Here is a 19,190-nt window from a genome sequence, read left to right on the forward strand (position 1 = left end):
TATCTTCATCCTCATAATTCACCCCAAAACTTGACAGTTGGGTGTTCAACATGTTAAACGTGTTGAGATGCTCCAACAGATCTGAACCCTCCTTCATATGCAAACCATACAGTTGCTTCTTCACATACAACTTGTTTGTTAGATTCTTTCTCATATAAAGACCTTCTAGTTTTTCCCAAACCTCCTTTGCAGTCTTTGCTTCTAGGATGTTGTGAATGACCTCATCACCTAGGTTGAGACGAATAGCACTTGCTGCTTTCTCATCCATCTCTACCCATTCTACATCCTTCATCATTTCCGGTTTCTTCTCCTTCCCAAGCAAGGCCTTATGAACTCCTTGTTGAATTAGGAGATCCTTCATCCGCCTTTGCCAAAGTGAAAAATTTCCCTTACCACAAAACTTCTCTACATCATACTTTGTGCTTGACATCTTTACTGTATTCAAAGGATTGAATCCTAACCTGGCTCTGATACCACTTGTTGTGCAGGTAGCACTCCAGGACTCAAATCAATAACAGTAAATAAACGGAAATTAAATAACAAGCACACACAAAGAACACAAGAATTTACGTGGTTCGGCAAACTGCCTACCTCCACAGAGATGACGGAGAAATTTTACTATAAAAAATAGGGAGATACAATAGTGCACAATAACACTCTCAAGAAACCCAAATCCCAATACACCTTAGCTCTATCTCATCCACAAGACAAGAAAAACTCTATTCTTCTTCTTATGCGGCTGCTAGGTTTTTTTTTTTTTTTTGGAATTACTCTCATCAATTCTCTCCTTCTTGCTGCATATCATAAAGCACATATATATATATATATATATACATATTACTTTATCAAGCCGGCTCCTAGGATTCCTAATACAACTTGTATTAGGTCAATTTCTATGACCGGATTGGGCTTGGTTGGGCCTTATGGGCTTGTGGCAAAATTCAAGCCACACTTCACACCACATTAACACTCTCACTTGTTTGTTTGGACCTATATGGTCTCTTTTATAGTGTAGATCATAAGTGGCCCAAAACCCTAGTAGCTTGGATGGTGGATAGCACTTTAAAACTTGCAAATTTATTTGATCTATGATTTTCAATTGGTCAAATTAAGTTCTCGATAGGTTGAAATTGTAATTTCGATCAATCTAGCATGAGTCAAAATTTCAAGATTCGCACTTTGAATTGCAAAACTTTGCAGCAGTTTTGATTTTTAAAAATAAAATTCTAGAGACAATTACAACGAAGAAAATGGGCAAATGCCCCTTTCAAAAAAAAAATCTAGCATTTTGCCCTCTTTCCCAAACTAATTAGGGAAATGCCCCTCTTTTGAAACTCGATTTTCTCAAAATCGAGTTATAAAAAAAAAAAAAAATTCTAAAGCCCTATAGTGGCGTTTCAAGGAGCCTATAGTGACATTTTAAGGACCTATAGTGGCGTTTTGTAATCCGATCTCCATGAAGTCGTGTTACATGCAATTTTTTTTCTTTTTTTTACCTATAACTCAACTTCATAGAGATCGGATTACAAAATACCACCATAAGTCCTTAAAACATCACTATAGGCTCCTTAATAACGTCACTATAGGGCTTAACTCGATTTTGAGAAAATCGGGTTTCAAAAGAGGGGCATTTCCCTTTGGGAAAAAGGGCAAAATGCTGGATTATTTTTTTGAAAGGGGCAAAAGCCAATTTTTTCCCACTTACAACACATGTTTTGTATTTGGATTGCCAAAATAAATAAAAACTAATATTATTCATTGGTGGAAAAAAATATACAACATTACTTCTTTGACATGAAATTTCAAATTCTTCACTAACAAAAAGTAGACTTTCATTCCACACTAATAATACCTAAAGGTAACCAAGTAAATTTGTATTCTTTCTCCAAAAAAAAAAGAGAGTTAATTTCTCTGTGTTATTAAAAGTAACCAAATCATGATAAGAATTTGAGTCAACTTCCCAGTAGATTAACTACCAGGAATAGATGAGAGAAATTGTTTATTTAATGGGAATACTACTTTTTAAGGATTAGACATTATTTCAATGAGCTCCAAATTAAAATATGCATCTGAATCTTCTAGTCTTATCTGAGTACCCATACCTAAAAATTTGAATTTTCTTATTATGCAATACTTGATTTTGTTAGTTTTTTTATGAATACCCACTCAACTCTCTCTCTCTCTCTCTCTCTCTCTCTCTCTCTCTCTCTCTCTCTCTCTCATTGAAACCTTAAATGCCATCATATGGCTGCAATACTATGAGAAATGCTATATTCATAACATTTTTATAAAATTTTCACAACAAATCCTAAATGGTAAGTTGTTAATGATGGATAAAAAAGTACTTTCAATAATAGATTCAAATTAGAACAAGTAACAACTTACCACCTAGAATTTGTTGTGAAAGTATTGTAAAAAAACTGTGAATGTAGCACTTCTCGCAACACCATTATTGTTATTATCACCCTTTTCTCTGATGATCTAGTTGAAAACGGTAGGGCAATTTTAAAAAACCCTAACCCTCACCCACCCTTTAGTAATATTTCTTTTATTAATAGGGATATCATATGTATGACCAATTTCACTTTTAGTTCTGCACGCTCTAAGGAAATTATTCATTTAGGATCACACGCAGCAACCAAAATATTGTTCACAGTTTTAATTTATTAAAAAAAATTAGAATAATAATTATAAAACCTGAAATTAGGATCCATTTAATTGGCTAAAAATTATTTAAAGAACAAACCCATATTTAGGACTTACGGTAAATTGATCCTAAAATTAATATTCTTAAAAAAAATGGTCCAAAAACTAAACGTACTTGTAGCTGCAAGCCCATTAATTTGGGCTAAAAAATAGGGACAGAGCTGAATAATCAATTGCAAACCATTAATTTGGGCTGTTAGCTCTTTTAATTTGTGGCAGATATACCTGTAACTCGTTTAGACCTAACTCATCCACCCGCTGGTCACTCACAAATGATTTTAATTAATTTCACAGTCAACTATGGATTAGGACTTCCATAACAAAACCAGCTTGGTTTGGACTTTAACTACGTTATCATATTTTGCCTAACGGTTGCTATGTAATCATGCCAATTTTCAATATTGTTCTTGGACTAAAGTCTCACAATATCTTTATCAAAAAAAAAAAAAAAAGTCTCACAATATCACCAACAAATACAAAATCATTTAATGGTAAGTTGTATTATATGATTAGTTCATTCTCCGTGTTAATTTATTTTTTTTCTTTTTTACTAATATTTGTTAGCAGAAGTCATTTACCGAAATACAAAGAATAGAGGAAAGTTGAAAACCAATCACACTTGATGATCTAATCATTCTTTCACATCTCAAGGAAATTACAGCAATTTAATATTAATTACTAGATCGATTATTATAATAACTAGTCGCTAACCCGTGTGATGCACGGGATAGTTAAACAAAATTTATACACATTTACTTTTATTGGTACAATCATTTGAAAATAATTCTAACTAATACCCAAATGTAAGAGACACATTGACTTACTATTTAAAGTAGCCTTCTGAAGAATTTACACATATTGTGCAACTGAGCCTTAATTTCTCATCAACAATAAAAACATGGAAATTCAAAACATGGAAAGAAAATAAAAATTACAACAATTAATTCCATTATCTTTCATGCTATACTTTGTAATTGTACAGAATTAAGTCAACTCAATTTAAGTAGTTGTAATAAAATTGGCTTCTACTATTCTCTATTCTATAGAGATATGAACATATTGGATTTCTCAAACAATTACCGGTATTGCAATAAAATGATTTATTATTGAAAATAAGAAACAAAGAAAATCTGTCTATAGCTTAAGAAACACAATATACTAAAATTAAAGAGATAAAATTTTCGGAGGACAAAATATTATAGATAATTTTAGAAACAGATTATACACTTAAAAGGGTTAGTAATTTATAGCACTTACCCCCCACTATTAGTATACAGATATCAAGTGCGGTCTTCGTAACCCTTTGAAAGAACCTTCCCCAATTGGACCCTATAAAAAAAAAAAACACCCAATTAACAAAATTGATCCAAAAGGGTCTAAAAAGCACACAAAATCAATTCAAAAAACAAAAATATGAGACAAAGTAATTACTTTCCGCTGCCAATGAAATCGTATTATAGATAATTTTAGAAACAGATTATACACTTAAAAGGGTTAGTAATTTATAGCACTTACCCCCCACTAGTAGTATACAGACACCAAGTGCGGTCGTCGTAACCCTTTGAAAGAACCTTCCCCAATTGGACCCTATCAAAAAAAAAAAAAAAACACCCAATTAACAAAATTGATCCAAAAGGGTCTAAAAAGCACACAAAATCAATTCAAAAAACAAAAATATGAGACAAAGTAATTACTTTCCGCTGCCAATGAAATCGTCTTTTGTATTGCTGTTCCAAACTGCAACACTTATCTCTCTAAGGCTTTCAATTAACGAAAACACAAACTTCTCTTGGAATACCGGAGTATTATGACCATCTATACACACACACAAAAAACAAAATCAGCATAACTCACTATAACTCTATAGAAGCCTCAAAAATATAAAGAGAAATTAAAGGGGTTGAATTTGATATTTACGTTTGGAGAGAGAGAGAGTTTGCAGAAACTGTGGCTTTATATTTCTTAACTTGAGAGAGGGGTAAGGTTGCTAGGGTTTTGAGGTGTTATAATGTTTTTATTTTTATTTTTTATTTTTTAAATATTGTGCTGACATGGAAAATTGTGGTGCTAGCAGAGGTTTCGGTTTTATATATATATATATATATATATAGATGATGCTAGTGAATTATAAAAGTTAAAGTTTTACTTGGATAATGAAGCTATTTAACAAGCTATAATAATGTATGTTTTATCTTTAGTTATATACGGAAAAAATTATCATTATTAGCAACGCTTTTATTGTTATTATTGATAATTTGATAGTAATATATTAGCGACGAAGCTGAAAAACTTTTCTTGACAAAGTATTTGCAACGATACTAGCTAAGACAAATGTCTTTACTGATATAAAAAAAAGTGGACATTTAAAGCATACCAACGACGACTTTCAGTTGCTAGCTAAATGCCAACTTTCCTACACTATTAGGGCATGACATATGGGGTTGCTCAAAAATACAATTGACAAAATGCCAACAGAAGCTGCCGACTTAAAACGTGCAATAGAGCCTGGCCACATTTGCACGTCAAAAGAATCTGGGAAAGTAAAAAAATGCAACCACGAACTCTCTCTAGAGAGGAAGAAGCTGAACTGGCCTAGAGCAATAAAAAGGTGAAAGACATCAATCATGCGGAGTTCAACGGCGTTTCTCGGGCAAACTCACCACCGCTGGGTAACCAAGTCCCTGAGTTATCTGTCAAAACATCCTTCAAGGATAAACTTGTGGGGGAATTACCAGGAGCTTTTGCCCAAGCTTTCGACCTGACTAACCAAATGGATGAGGACGTAGATTCCGACGATGAGAATGGTGACGCTTCCATCTCTACCCGTGAGGGTGTTGGGTGCACCATGCGTCCAGCCCACATGTTTTTTGTCAAGAACTCATTTAATGAGCATGTCATTCATAGTTCTTAACTTTTCTTCATTATGTACAAAAGTCAGCAAGAGTTATTAGAGTTGGTTGGCTTGGGTGTGTTGGACACGCTGAGGAGTAAAAGAAGAAAAGAGGGGTTGATGCATTAAGGCCATTCGGCCAATGAGAGCTTAAGAAAGAGATTTTGGTTGAAGCAAAGTCAAAGTAAGTGGCTTGCATTTATTGTGACTTGATATGAAGAGTGTGAAAGGGAGAAAAGAAGGAAAAGATGAAGAAATAAAGGTAGAGGCCATTCGGCCATTTGGGCAGAGGGGAAAAGAAGTGAAGTCCCAAGAGTGTGGTGAGGACTAGGTGCAGTCTTGAAGAGCTGCGTGAGTGAGAGCAAGCAAGAGAGAAGAGAAAAATAGAGAGAGTAAGAGAAAATACACAGTGAGGAAGAGAGTAGTGAGTGAAAAGAAAAAGAGAGTTTTTTTTTACTCAAGTTATATCTCTACGTATTGTAATCTCTATTTAATATAGTGAAATTATTCGAAGTTTGTCCCGTGGTTTTTCCCTTCAAGGAGAAAGGGTTTCCACGTAAATCTTTGTGTTTTTTGTGTGGTTGTGCTTCCGCTGTGCTTGCTAAAATTTATTCACAATAATATAGAATTTTTCCCAACAGAGGGGCAGGTGAAAATCAAGCTGTCCAAGGAAACGAAGCGACACACAAGAGGTCCCTGGTCTAAGGCCATCATTATTAAGCTTGTTGGGAGAACTGTGCGTCTTAGCTACATGCAGAGCAAGTTGAACCAGCTATGGAGACCTGAAGGGAGGATGGATTGTATTGACCTTGCCTATGGTTTCTTCTTAGTCAGATTCTTTTCTAAGGAAGATCTAGACATGGTAATTAAGAGGGGCCCATGGTTCGTAGGAGATCACTTCCTCTCATTAAGAGTATGGGAGCCTTTCTTCAAGCCATCAACAGCAAACGTTTCTCTAATCGCTATTTGGATCAGACTCAATGAGCTCCCCATCGAGCTATATGAAACAAAGGTGCTTAAGGAAATCGGTGAATCTATTGGCAAGGTGTTAAAGATTGATTTGCACACGGCCATGGAGGCACGTAGTAGATACGCTAGGCTATGTGTTCAGTTTGACATCAATAAATCTCTAATCAACTCCATTCTTATCGGATGTTTTGAGCAAGTAGTAACATATGAAGGTATCCAAAGGTAATGTTTTTCATGTGGCAGAGTAGGGCACAAGGTTGAAGCTTGCCCATACACTATCCGGAAGGAAAAAGGACCGTCAACATCATCGAAGGAAGTTCAAGAAAGTCAGGCTTTCGATGCCGATGACAAAAGTGCAGAACACCGGAGGGTGGATGATGGTGATACGTGAAATACATGTGAGTTGAAGGACGTTGAATGACAATATGGCCCTTGGATGATTGTGAGTAGGAGATGGTATGGACAGAGAGGGACAAGGACAGGGCATGGTTTAGGGAATGGTACTTAGGGGTGCCAACAGCACGGCCTGGACTGCTCCATTCCAACGAACTCCAGAATTTGCGGAAGGAACGACCACATCAGCTGGTGGTCCTTCATCTAGCAGAAGCGTGCCACGTGAAAGTTCCAATCCAAAGGCTGGGGCCATGACCAAGAATAGGGAGAATTTGTGGGCTCCTAAAACTATAGGCTCACTTAAGCATATTGATAAGGCCACCTCAAGCCCAATCATGAACAGGGTGTCTTTCGGAAGCAATAAAGAGGCTAGTGTTAGTAAGGAGCTATTTTCAAGCCCAGGCCCATCTCACCGAACACATAAAGATTATCCCTCATCTATGAAGGACAAAAAGGAAATTGCTAGAAACTTAGCTTCTAGTACAAACTCCACGTGCGCCGTCAACTCTGGTTTGGAAGGCTTAGCTAGGAAACTCACCACTCTTGCTCCCACCCTATCCCCTTCACCTTGCCTAGATCCCAAGCAGCCTGAAAGCACCACCTTTGAATTCTCGGCGACATCCTATACCGAGAACCGTAATAATGGTGGAAGCGAGAGTGATCAGAGAGTCGACGCTCACCACGTTGGAGTTAAGAGTCTGCTAGTGATGCTCCTTGTTACTCACATGAAGAGAGATTTGAACAGATTCAGGAAATTATTCCTCAAGCCGATATGGGTGCCCAACCCTCAAATCAATGCTTGGATAGCGAAGATGAGAAGCTTGCTGAAGATCAGACGGTTTCTGATTAAGGAAATGGAGATTTTCCACACCACTAAAGTGTGCTCTAAGGCCTACTACCTCCAGTCCTTCATGAATATTATTATTTGGAACAGCAAAGGTGCTCTGAAGCCTAACTTTCAGGGCCACATTTGTGATCTAGTTCAGGAGCATGATCCGGCCATCCTCGTGGTTATGGAGACTAAATTGGGAGGTGATAGAGCTAAGGCAATTACTGATAGGTTGCCTTTGGATGGAGCTATCCACACAGATACCATTGGGTACTCTGGAGGCTTATGGCTTCTTTGGAACTCAGACATTGTGGAGGTGGAATTGCTTGCAAAAACCGAGCAGGAAATTCACGCTGAAGTTGAGGTACAAACTTCCAGAATCACTTGGTTGTTTTTAGCTATTTATGCTAGTCCTAGGAGTGAGGAAAGATGTATTTTGTGGGAGAATCCAACTAAAGTTGCAGAGTTACATAATTTGTCGTGGGTCATGGCTGGGGACTTCAATGAGCCTTTAATTGATGAAGATAAATTTGGAGGTAGAAGTGTGAGCATCAATTGATCACAGGCATTCAAAGAATGCCTTGATAGATGCAGTATGGTTGACATGGGGTTCTCTAGTCCTAGATATACTTGGACTAATAAGAGAGAGCTCAATAATTTGATTTTAGAAAGAATAGACAGATTCTTCGTGAACCCGGATTGGTGTGTCCTTTACCTGAATGCTAGAGTAATTCATCTCCCTAGGTGTCATTCTGATCACTGTCCCGTCCTCATGGAAGCTCTGCTAGTCAGTTCAGTGAAGCTCGCCAGGCCTTTTAAATTCCAAGAGTTTTGGCTTTCTAATATCTCCTTTCCCACCATCGTTTCTAAGGCTTGGAATGGGAATAGAGAATTGGCTGAGTCTATTGACTGTTTCTTGAAGGATGCAACAACTTGGAATAGAAATCACTTTGGCAACATCCATCAGAAAAAAAGGAGGATCCTGGCTAGAATTTATGGCACTCAGAAGGCCCTAGCCAATAACCCCAGTGCCTCCCTTATCAATCTTGAGAACCAGCTGCAACAAGAGCTTGGGAATATTCTATACCAAGAGCGTGATCTCTGGATGTTGAAATCCAGGCTGAACTAGATGATCCAAGGGGATAGGAACACCTCTTTTTACCATGTTTCTACTCTTGCCAGGAGGAAAAGGAATTGTATTGCAGCAGTAAAATATGATAGGGAAGAGTGGCTCACTAAGGAAAGGGAGGTAATGGAGTATTTTAGGAAAGGGTTCAATACCTTATACACCATCACTCAAGTGGCGGTTCCTTAGAACCCTTCTTGCTTGGACCAATGGCAAGTGCAACTTTCAAAGGATGTGAAGTAGTCTCTGGATGCCATGGTCTCCATTGAAGAAATTAAGGAGGCTCTTTGGTCCATGAAACCTTATAAGGCCCCAGGGCCAGATGGGCTGCATGCTGGATTCTTCCAAAGATTTTGGCTCACTGTAGGGGATTCAGTGAGGAAGGAAGTCGAAAAAGCCTTCGTTGAAAGGAAAGTTCCCGAGTAGCTCAACAAGACCCATATTGTCCTTATTCCCAAGATTCAAGGTCCAGAGACTATTGGGAACTATAGACCAATTAGCTTATGCAATTCAGTTTATAAGATCATCACCAAGATTATTGTTGCCAGGATTAGACCGCATTTGGATACTCTTGTCTCTCCATACCAAGCTGCTTTTGTTCCAGGTAGGAGAGGTGTTGATAATGCAATTATTGTCCAAGAATTAATTCATACTATTGGGAGAGCCAAAGGAAAATATGGGGTCATGGCCATCAAGATCGATTTAGAAAAAGCTTATGACAGGATTGAATGGATCTTCATTAGGGAGATGCTCACTCACTTTAATTTTCCGAAGAATCTCATCAATCTTATCATGAGCTGTGTTACCTTTGTGTCCACCTCCCTGCTTTTTAATGGTGGCAATCTTGACTCCATTTTGCCCTCGAGAGGTATTAGGCAAGGTGATCCCCTCTCCCCCTACCTTTTCATCCTTTGCATGGAATTCTTAGGTCATTTGATTGAGGGAAAATGTGCTACTAAGTTATGGAACCCGGTTAAAGCTTCTTGAAGTGGTCCGGTTTTCTCGCACCTCTTTTTTGCGGATGATTTGGTTTTGTTTGCAAATACAAACCCGAAAAACTATGCTGCCATCAATGTCGTTCTCCATGAATTTTGTGAAAAATCTGGGCAGAAAATGAGTGAAGCTAAGTCTCGTGTTTTCTTTTCTCCTAATGTCGAGCCTGATCAGAGAGAAGCATTTACTAACATGCTGGGTATCAACTCAACCTCTAACCTAGGTAAATACTTGGGTTTTCCTATAAAGCACCCGGGGAGGCAGAGGCATGATTATGATTTCATTCTAGATAGGGTAAAGAAGAAACTTGCTAGTTGGAAGGCCAATTTGCTCTCTATGGCAGGCAGAATGATTCTCATTCAAGCTTCATCCTCAGCCATCCCTAGCTATGTTTTGCAGAGTACTTGTTTACCTAGTAATATTCTCAAAGGCATTGATAGAGTTAACAGGAACTTTCTTTGGGGGTCCTCAGATCACACAGGGAAAATGCACTGGGTTAATTGGAATGAAGTAACCAAGCCCAAGGAGTTAGGTGGTTTGGGTCTCCAATCTACAAAAGGAAGAAACATGGTGCTCCTAGCTAAGCTCAACTGGAATGAAGCTAAGTCTAGAATGAAGCTAAGTCTCGTGTTTTCTTTTCTCCTAATGTCGAGCCTGATCAGAGAGAAGCATTTACTAACATGCTGGGTATCAACTCAACCTCTAACCTAGGTAAATACTTGGGTTTTCCTATAAAGCACCTGGGGAGGCAGAGGCATGATTATGATTTCATTCTAGATAGGGTAAAGAAGAAACTTGCTAGTTGGAAGGCCAATTTGCTCTCTATGGCAGGCAAAATGATTCTCATTCAAGCTTCATCCTCAGCCATCCCTAGCTATGTTTTGCAGAGTACTTGTTTACCCAGTAATATTCTCAAAGGCATTGATAGAGTTAACAGGAACTTTCTTTGGGGGTCCTCAGATCACACAGGGAAAATGCACTGGGTTAATTGGAATGAAGTAACCAAGCCCAAGGAGTTAGGTGGTTTGGGTCTCCAATCTACAAAAGGAAGAAACATGGTGCTCCTAGCTAAGCTCAACTGGCGTTTCCACACTGATAAGGAATCACAATGGGCTAAAGTTCTTAGATTCAAGTATTGCTCCAGGCAGCGGGTAAATTCTAGAAATGAGACAAAACTCCCAAGTTCTTCCACGTGGAAAGGGTTGAAGAAAGCTGAATATGTTTTCAAAGAAGGAATTAAGTGGGTGCCAGGGCATGAGAGCAATCTTAACTTCTAGACTGACTGCTGGTTAAATTGTGGCCCCATCAGATCTTGTATCCAAGGCCCTCTTCCTCAAGGTTCGGCCAACCTCACTTTGAAGGACCTGCGTACTCCATTTGGTTGGAGCTGGTCTGCTATTCCCTTTGAACTTCCCACAGAGATAAAAGCTAACATTCAAGCTATTACTTTACCGATAGCTGCTAGGAGCAGTGACAAATTGGCTTGGAAGTATTCTGCTAAGGGAAACTTTGACACGAAGAGTGCCTATCTCTTAGCCTTAGATATGATGGAAGCTGAGTCCTTCTCGGGTTCGTGGATTTGGAAGCTTCAGGCTTTGCCTAGAATCCAAATGTTCATTTGGTGGTGCATGCATAATAGCATTGGGGTTAAGGAGTGCTTAGCTAAAAGAGGTATTCCTTTAGACACTTCCTGCCCTTTGTGCCATGACCATGTTGAGTCTATTTCCCATGCCCTTCGAGATTGTCGGTCAGTTAAACCCTTGAGGCATCAGCTGGGCTATCACAACTCCAGCTCCTTTTTCTTCTCTCAGGACCTTAAAACTTGGCTGTCTTCTAATGCTAATTCAAGGTCCACCCGCAAATTCAATGGAGTTCCCTGGCATTTCATCTTTCCTTTTGCCATTTGGTTAATATGGAAGCATCGGAACCAGGTGGTCTTCAACAATAAGGAAATTAATCCTAACCAAACTATGCAAGCAACGGAGTATGTGTTGTGTGTCACCCAGCCAAGGTGCAGCAATCGTATGGAAATCAGGCAAGTCAGATGGGAAAAGCCGAATCCGAGCTGGGTAAAGTTTAATACCGATGGGTCTTCTGATGCTTCTTCGAGTATTGCTGGAGGTGAAGGGCTGATTAGAAATGATCGGGGCAACTGGGTTGTAGGCTTCACTAGGAAAATTGGTAAAGCAAACAGTTTCTTGGCTGAAATATGGGCCCTTCGCGATGGTCTTATCTTGTGTAATCAACCAAAATTCAGTGCTGTCATGGTCGAGCTTGATGCTAAGGCACTAGTTGATGCTCTCAACAATCCCATGTATGTAAACTCTATTATTTCCTCGCTGTTTGAAGACTGCAGGTGTCTAGCTGCTCAGATCCCCCAAATAAGCATCAAGCATATCTATCATGAGGCCAACAGGTGCGCTGATAGCTTATTTAGGCAGTTGTCAATTTGTAGATTTCATTTCCTACTCTTGTCTGCCTGTGGACTTGACCCCTTTAGTTGCGACTAATTGCCAAGGGCCGTATTTTGACAGGCTTTGCCCTGTTCTGTTGCTCTCTCGTTAGAGTGTTTTTTTAATGCTAATTCCAGTTTACCAAAAAAAAAAAAAGGGGGCATGACATTTGGTAGCCATAATAAACCAAATTGCCTATAAATTGCTTGTTAGGGCATGATATTTGGCTTACCCTTTCAATGATGATAATATGATATACATCCATATATATATCGTGGAGTTCAATTATACATATTGTGGAGCTCTTCAAAAAATAAGACGATAAAAATCATCTCATTTATATATAGTCCAGGTTTTATATTTTTTGCGTTATAAAAATGTATTATTGATTTTTTTTATTGAATTATTGCATAATTTATTGATTGAATAGTAAAACACATTTGATTGGTATAAAATTTGTTGTGTATGATAAATATTGAAAGAATATTTGATTTAAAAATTTAATATAAAGATACTAAGAGATTTAATTTTAACAAAATTAATACTGGGTATAACTTGAGTCAAAGCATATACCAATTATGAGTATGATAAAATATTAAATCTATATAACTTATGAAATAGTATTACATTGAAATAAAATTATATCATATAAAAGATGAACTTAACTTTTATAAATACACACTTATTGGTTATTATGTACTACTGAGATGATTTAGAGCATACATGTATACATATATAATTGCATTATATATATATGCACACACATTTATATACATACATGTGTGTATTTATGTATATAAAGTAGGTGTATGCGTGTGAGCGCATGCACAAGCTTCAAAATAAAGAAGACAAATTTAAATCTTCTTAATATTGACATCTTTACAATTACAATAATAATAATCCCATAACCTCCCCAAATGCAATTTCGGGATAAAGAAGTATTTTTACAATATTTAAAGTATAGTTTTTGCTATAATTTCTTAGACAACCATTATAGGGAATCACTTAACATTAGATATAACTATTATTTCTCCTTCTACAATTAAAGCATCATTCATAAGAAGTCCCTTGGATGCATCTTCGAGATCCTTAAGAGGCATAAAGTGTGAGAAACCCCATTCATTCGAAGAGGCAGTGAACCAATGTTTTTCTGTATGAAACAAAAAAAAATAAAAAATAAAATAAAATAAAATAAATTGAGACAAAACTTACATAGGAACAAAACAAGGTGAAAGAGAATGGGAGGCACGTGTGTGTGCGCACACACATATAAGCATACATACCTGTTTTCTCCACGTGATTTTCATTGTTAATTTGGTCCTTTATACGTATCTTGAATTTTGCAAAACATTTTTGCTCAGGTAGAACACAATCACAACAAAAGAGGAAGAGAGATATCACCTTCGATTCTCCATTATAAATTCCTTTGGGGTAAACCAGTAACTTCCTGCATGGATTTAATAAAAAGAGTTAAAAAAAAAATAGGTTCTAAGTTTCAAAAAGGAAACTTTCCTTTTTTTTACAACAATAAAAGTCCAACTTATAATAATACATATCAAAAATAATAATAATAATAAAAACCAATACCATCTCACATCGCCAATTGGAAATATTCGAGAATAATATGTCACTTTATCTAGTGATGAAAAGTTTTCAATCTTCCAAGGCATAGTATGGTTAAGGGGTTCTTTTATCATAGTAAGAAACTCCCGTTTGGCATTGCGTTCATGAACAAAAAGCTCAGCACCAAATACGCAACAATCATTGACAAGATATCCTTGAGAAAGATCTTCGAAAGATACAAGGGACAGAAATTTGTGAAAGCCCCATTCAGTCTTGATATCATGGAATCTTCTAATTACCCCATCAACATCTACACCAAAAAAAAAAAATGTTAGATTAGTTTATGAGAGAATTGAAAATTTAACATGGTATCAAAATAAAAAGTCCTGAGTTTAAATTTTCCCTATGATCTCCTCACATTCTATTTAAATTTCCACGTGTTGAGTTCCTACTCAGTAGTAACTCAAGTGTCCAATACGTGAATAAATTTATCATCTCCTAATAGTTTAAGTTTTTAAGAAAATTGGTAATTTAACAATTTATACCAAAATACAATCATAAAAGATGAATATATATATATATATATATATAAACTATGAGAGAGCAAACTTTGAATGGTCAAGAACTTGTCTTGTATTTGATCGAACAGGAACAATTTGAAGCTGACATAAATTTCCCAGCCAAGAGTGTACTTTTCGGTGTCAACAATTGCCAAGTAAATTGAGATGTGACCACTTCCATTCATTTTCTCGTTTCCTTTTGGATAAATAGACAACCTCCTGCAAAATAAAACTAACTACATTAGAAGTAAATATTTATATTTGAATAGAAAAAACAAGATTTAGAATAATATTAGAGCCCACCATTTGTGTCCACTGGCTTCAAAAACACCAGAGTCATACTTTTCCACCCCAGTATCACATAGTAAAGAGTATGACTGTATTTTAAGTAAGTAATGCGCTGGACGAAAATGTCTTTTTGTTCTTTTGATTGCTGCAATACATTAGAAATATTTAAATACACTGTCTAATAACAATTGGGCAATGAGATATGGGTCAAGTTTGGCAACAGTTTCAATCAAGCAGTGCTAAAGCATAATCATCATAGGTCAAAGAAATGTTTAACAAAATACATTAAGGGCAATGAAACTTGAAAAATGAATAAACAATATATTGATGAATTTAATTATGACATGTAATTGTTTTCATCCTAAAATGGAACGTATGGCTTTTCAAATATCATATTTTTCAAGATTTTATTTAATTTTTACAAATAAACAAAGTTAAATATATTGATCTTCTCAAAAAAAGAAGTTAAATATATTGATGAATTTGTTTTTTGAAAGGAATAAATTGATGAATTAAGCTCATCCAAAGGCACACTTTGTATTTTCATTATTGTACTTAATTCATATTCTCAGCGCCACCAAGACTCATATCAAATTGTCCATAAAATTAATCACATAGATAAGAAAGCGATTTTACTATTAATCATGAATTGTAAACAAAAAAGAAAAAACTAAGGAAAAAAATTATAAAAGTTTTATAATCACAAAATCAATGACTGAAGACATATTACATCCAGGGGCAGCACCAAGTGTAGTTCAGAGTAGTCACATGACCACCTTGACTTGAATATTTTTTTAATGTACCTTTAAAAAATTGGGCTTTCAATTAATATGGGTTGTTGACCACCCTAAAAATAGGGTGAGATTTAGGTCCAGTGCATGTAGTGCACTGGACTCGTTAACATGGTGACATGTGTTCAAAAGTGGACACTTGTTATAATCTCAACGGGTTCAGTGCAATTGGACACTAGACCTAAACCTCACCCCTAAAAAAAAACTTGACCACCGTAAAAAAAGCTTAAACACCTTAAATAACAATTTGAGCTCATTAAAAATAAAATTCTACCTCTCCAAAAAATTACAAAAAATATTATGTTCACAACATTTTCCCAACACTTTCGTAACAAATCCTAAGTATTAGATTGTTACCGATAGACAAAAAAAATAATTTTAGTGGTATGTTCAAATTAGAACTAGTAAAAACTTACTACCTAGGCTTTGTTGTGTAAGCTTTGCAAAAATGTTGTGAAAGTAGTACTTTTCAAAAATTGTCCAAAAAAACAAATTAGCCTAAAGGCCCAAATCAAACGTCTAATTGTGATTTTTTAAATTGTGTTTTCAAATTGCATGTTTTAAGATTGCTATTTTTTTATTTAAAAATGCACACTTTTCAAATAGTTAGTCTATTAATACTTGATTTAGTCTTTAACCGAATTTGATGGATTTATGTGATATATTTTTTCAAAAAGATAATAAATTTTGTTTATATTTTTACTTGTTTAGACAATATGTTGATAATTAATGAGAAATTAGTAGTTTAATAATTGTTTAATAGTGTACATTGAAATAGATGTAACTAATAACATTGATAATGAAGTTATCATATCATATAATAATTTCAAAATATGAAAACTTGTAAAGAAAATTTTAAAACTTTATGTATTTGGGCATGTTTTTTTAATTATTTTTTTATGTTAATATATTCAAGTTTTATTTTTCTTAAAATTTTTATTAATTTAAGTTTTTTAATGACTACTCTGGAAAAAAAAAAAAATTCCTAGAGCCGCCACTTATTATGTCTCTAACATTTTAAATTATTTATTCTGTTGTCCTCTTAATCTATCCATGTTTGTAAAATTTAGATGTAAAGTTTTTTGGACTTTAAAATTATACATATAATACGTTATTAAAAAGTAAATAACATTGATCAATCAAAACGAAATTTGACATGTTTGTTAATAATAAAGAAAACTTGTAATTTTTTTTTTTTTGAGAAACAAGAAAACTTGTAATCTAATGGTGATAATTTAAAATATTAATATTAAATAGTATAGCATTAAGGAAGAGTCATACCAAATATAAATATTTATATTTATATGTCGTGTAATACATATATACAAAATATTTATTAAATCAAATTGAACCGTTTGTACAAGCATAGACATAATCTACAATGCAATACATATATACATAATAATTATACAAGCATAGACATACTCTACAAAGAAAATGAATCGAATGAAGATCCCATTTGTTTTAGCAAAAAAAAAAAAAGGAAAAGGAAAATTTTTCCTCATTTTTGGACATTTGAGGTGGTTGAGAATTTCGGTTGAGAAACTTGATTAAACATAAATAATTTTTTCGTGATCAAGAAATACACTATCTTTAAGGTTGATAATGCTGAAAATGTTTTACATGCCAAAAGGAGCTTAAAACGTTTTGAACCTTAGGAGAATAGAACTTCCTTTCTCATGAATCTAAAACTCCTCTTACATCTTAAGAGAACATCGATCTTGAAATCTTAAAAATGACCAAAACACCATGAAAGCATCCAAATTGAGAAATACTTCAAAAATTTGTAAATAATCAATATATCCCTAAAAACTTGAAAATGACTGAAATATCTTATAAAACCTTTAAAATAATTAAAAACAAATGCCCCATAATAACCTCCAAAATGATAGAAATGGCCTCAAAATTTCTAAGATGACCAAAATATATTGAAATGCACACAAAACCTCTATAATGACCAAAATACATTAGAAAAACTTCTAAAGTAACAAAAATACTCTCAAAATGTTCCCAACATTTTCAAGACGACCAAAATACCTTAAACCCTCACCTAAAACCTTTTATAATGATCAAAATGCTCTCATAAGTTCTAAAATGGCCAAAATTCCACAAAAATATCTAATGTGATAAAAATACCCTCAAAATTTTAAAGACCAAAATATCTTAAAATTTTCTACTATTATTGAAATGTCCTTAAAACCACCAACTAAAAAATATTGAAATGATGAAAATAGTAGCTCTTCAAAACATTCAAATAACCATGATATGCCTGAAAATTATGGGAAAACGCCTTCAAAAGTTTAAAATTTTCTCTAAAACAACTTTCAAATAGTTTTTTTTTCCCCTTTCTTTCTTTATTGGGAAAAAAAGTCGATAGGTTTTTTTTCTTCTGTAGCACGCTTATTGTGCTTATTATTTTAATTTGTAATGATTTTATTTTGATTGTGCTTGTGTTTAGGTTGATTTTTGTTCTACATTAAACATTTTAAATTGGTGTATTAAATTTTTTTTAAATTAATGTATAAAAATCTAAGAAAAATTTGATGTCAAAACAAACGAAGAGCTATAGTTGAGATATCATTCCCCTTTTTTTTTCTCTCAAGAGCAAGATTTGAAATAATATCCATTGTTTGATGTGTTTGCACGGGGTTTAGGGAGTATGAAAATCTTGATATTCTTTTATTATGAATATTTAAATTAAATAAATAAATAAGAAACAAAAATAATAGAGTAAACTAATAATCTTGGAAAGGGAAAGAGAACATACTGAGGTCATCAATGAGCTTGGTTTCCCCCATGACTTCAGATTTTGGTGTTTACTATCTAGAAATCACTTTCTTGAAAACTACAACCTAATTTGCATTATTTATAGGGTAATCAATAGGAATGTCCTCCACAACAATGCCATGGCACTTTACACACGAAACCGTACGTGTGAATGTGATTGGTTCAAAGGAAAGAATAGACAAGGAACCAAGATGCAAGGAAAAAGAAGAATTGATGCCTATTTTGATTGGGTAGAAGAGGAGAATTGGAGAACTAGGTTTCCTTTTGGGATCAACGTACGTACAAAGAACCATGATAAAGACTTTAGTAAAAAGTAAACAACAACAAGAAAAAAAAAAAAAAATGAATGAAGCCTTATTAAAGCTAAGACAACCACACCCGTGACATTTTTATGTAAAATAACAAATTTAATTTCATTTATACTATTCAAAAAATTACTCATCTTCCATATATGAGTGGATCACGATATGAAAATTGCATATCGAATGATTATTTTTATTTAAATAAATATTTTTAAGCATATATTATTATAAGAGCATTCTTATTGGGTTATGCAAGATGATGAATAACCATTCATTATGCACCGCTCTTCAAATTTTTACATATTGCTACAATATAAATGATATTATATACATGATTTCTTCTCTCTCTCTCTCTCTCTCTCTCTCTTCAGATTACAACCATCACTGTTGTAGGATCATTGTCATCATCGATTCTTGTGTTGTTGGGGTTGGTCATCATCATCCATTCTCGCACTCTCTCTCCTCCTTCCTCTTCCTTATTTCATAGGCTCCACCTCTTAGATTTGGATTGTTGGGGTGGTTGTCATGGCTGGGGTGGGT

The 19,190-nt window shown here is 35.0% G+C and overlaps 1 protein-coding gene across 1 annotated transcript; it reads right to left on the reverse strand.

The window, feature by feature from the left end:
* Positions 1 to 13,360: 13,360 nt before the first annotated feature.
* On the reverse strand, positions 13,361 to 18,450 carry LOC115985087 (MATH domain and coiled-coil domain-containing protein At2g05420-like). Its single transcript, XM_031108057.1, has 6 exons — positions 18,329 to 18,450; positions 14,786 to 14,915; positions 14,532 to 14,701; positions 13,947 to 14,232; positions 13,643 to 13,806; positions 13,361 to 13,509 (listed from the first exon to the last, which is right to left on the reverse strand). The coding sequence occupies exons 1-6, from the start codon at positions 18,357 to 18,359 to the stop codon at positions 13,361 to 13,363; spliced, it is 930 nt and encodes a 309-aa protein (XP_030963917.1). The 5' UTR covers positions 18,360 to 18,450.
* Between the last annotated feature and the right edge of the window lie 740 nt (positions 18,451 to 19,190).

Source organism: Quercus lobata, chromosome 4 (genome assembly GCF_001633185.2).
Source record: "Quercus lobata isolate SW786 chromosome 4, ValleyOak3.0 Primary Assembly, whole genome shotgun sequence".
NCBI classification, from domain to species: Eukaryota; Viridiplantae; Streptophyta; class Magnoliopsida; order Fagales; family Fagaceae; genus Quercus; species Quercus lobata.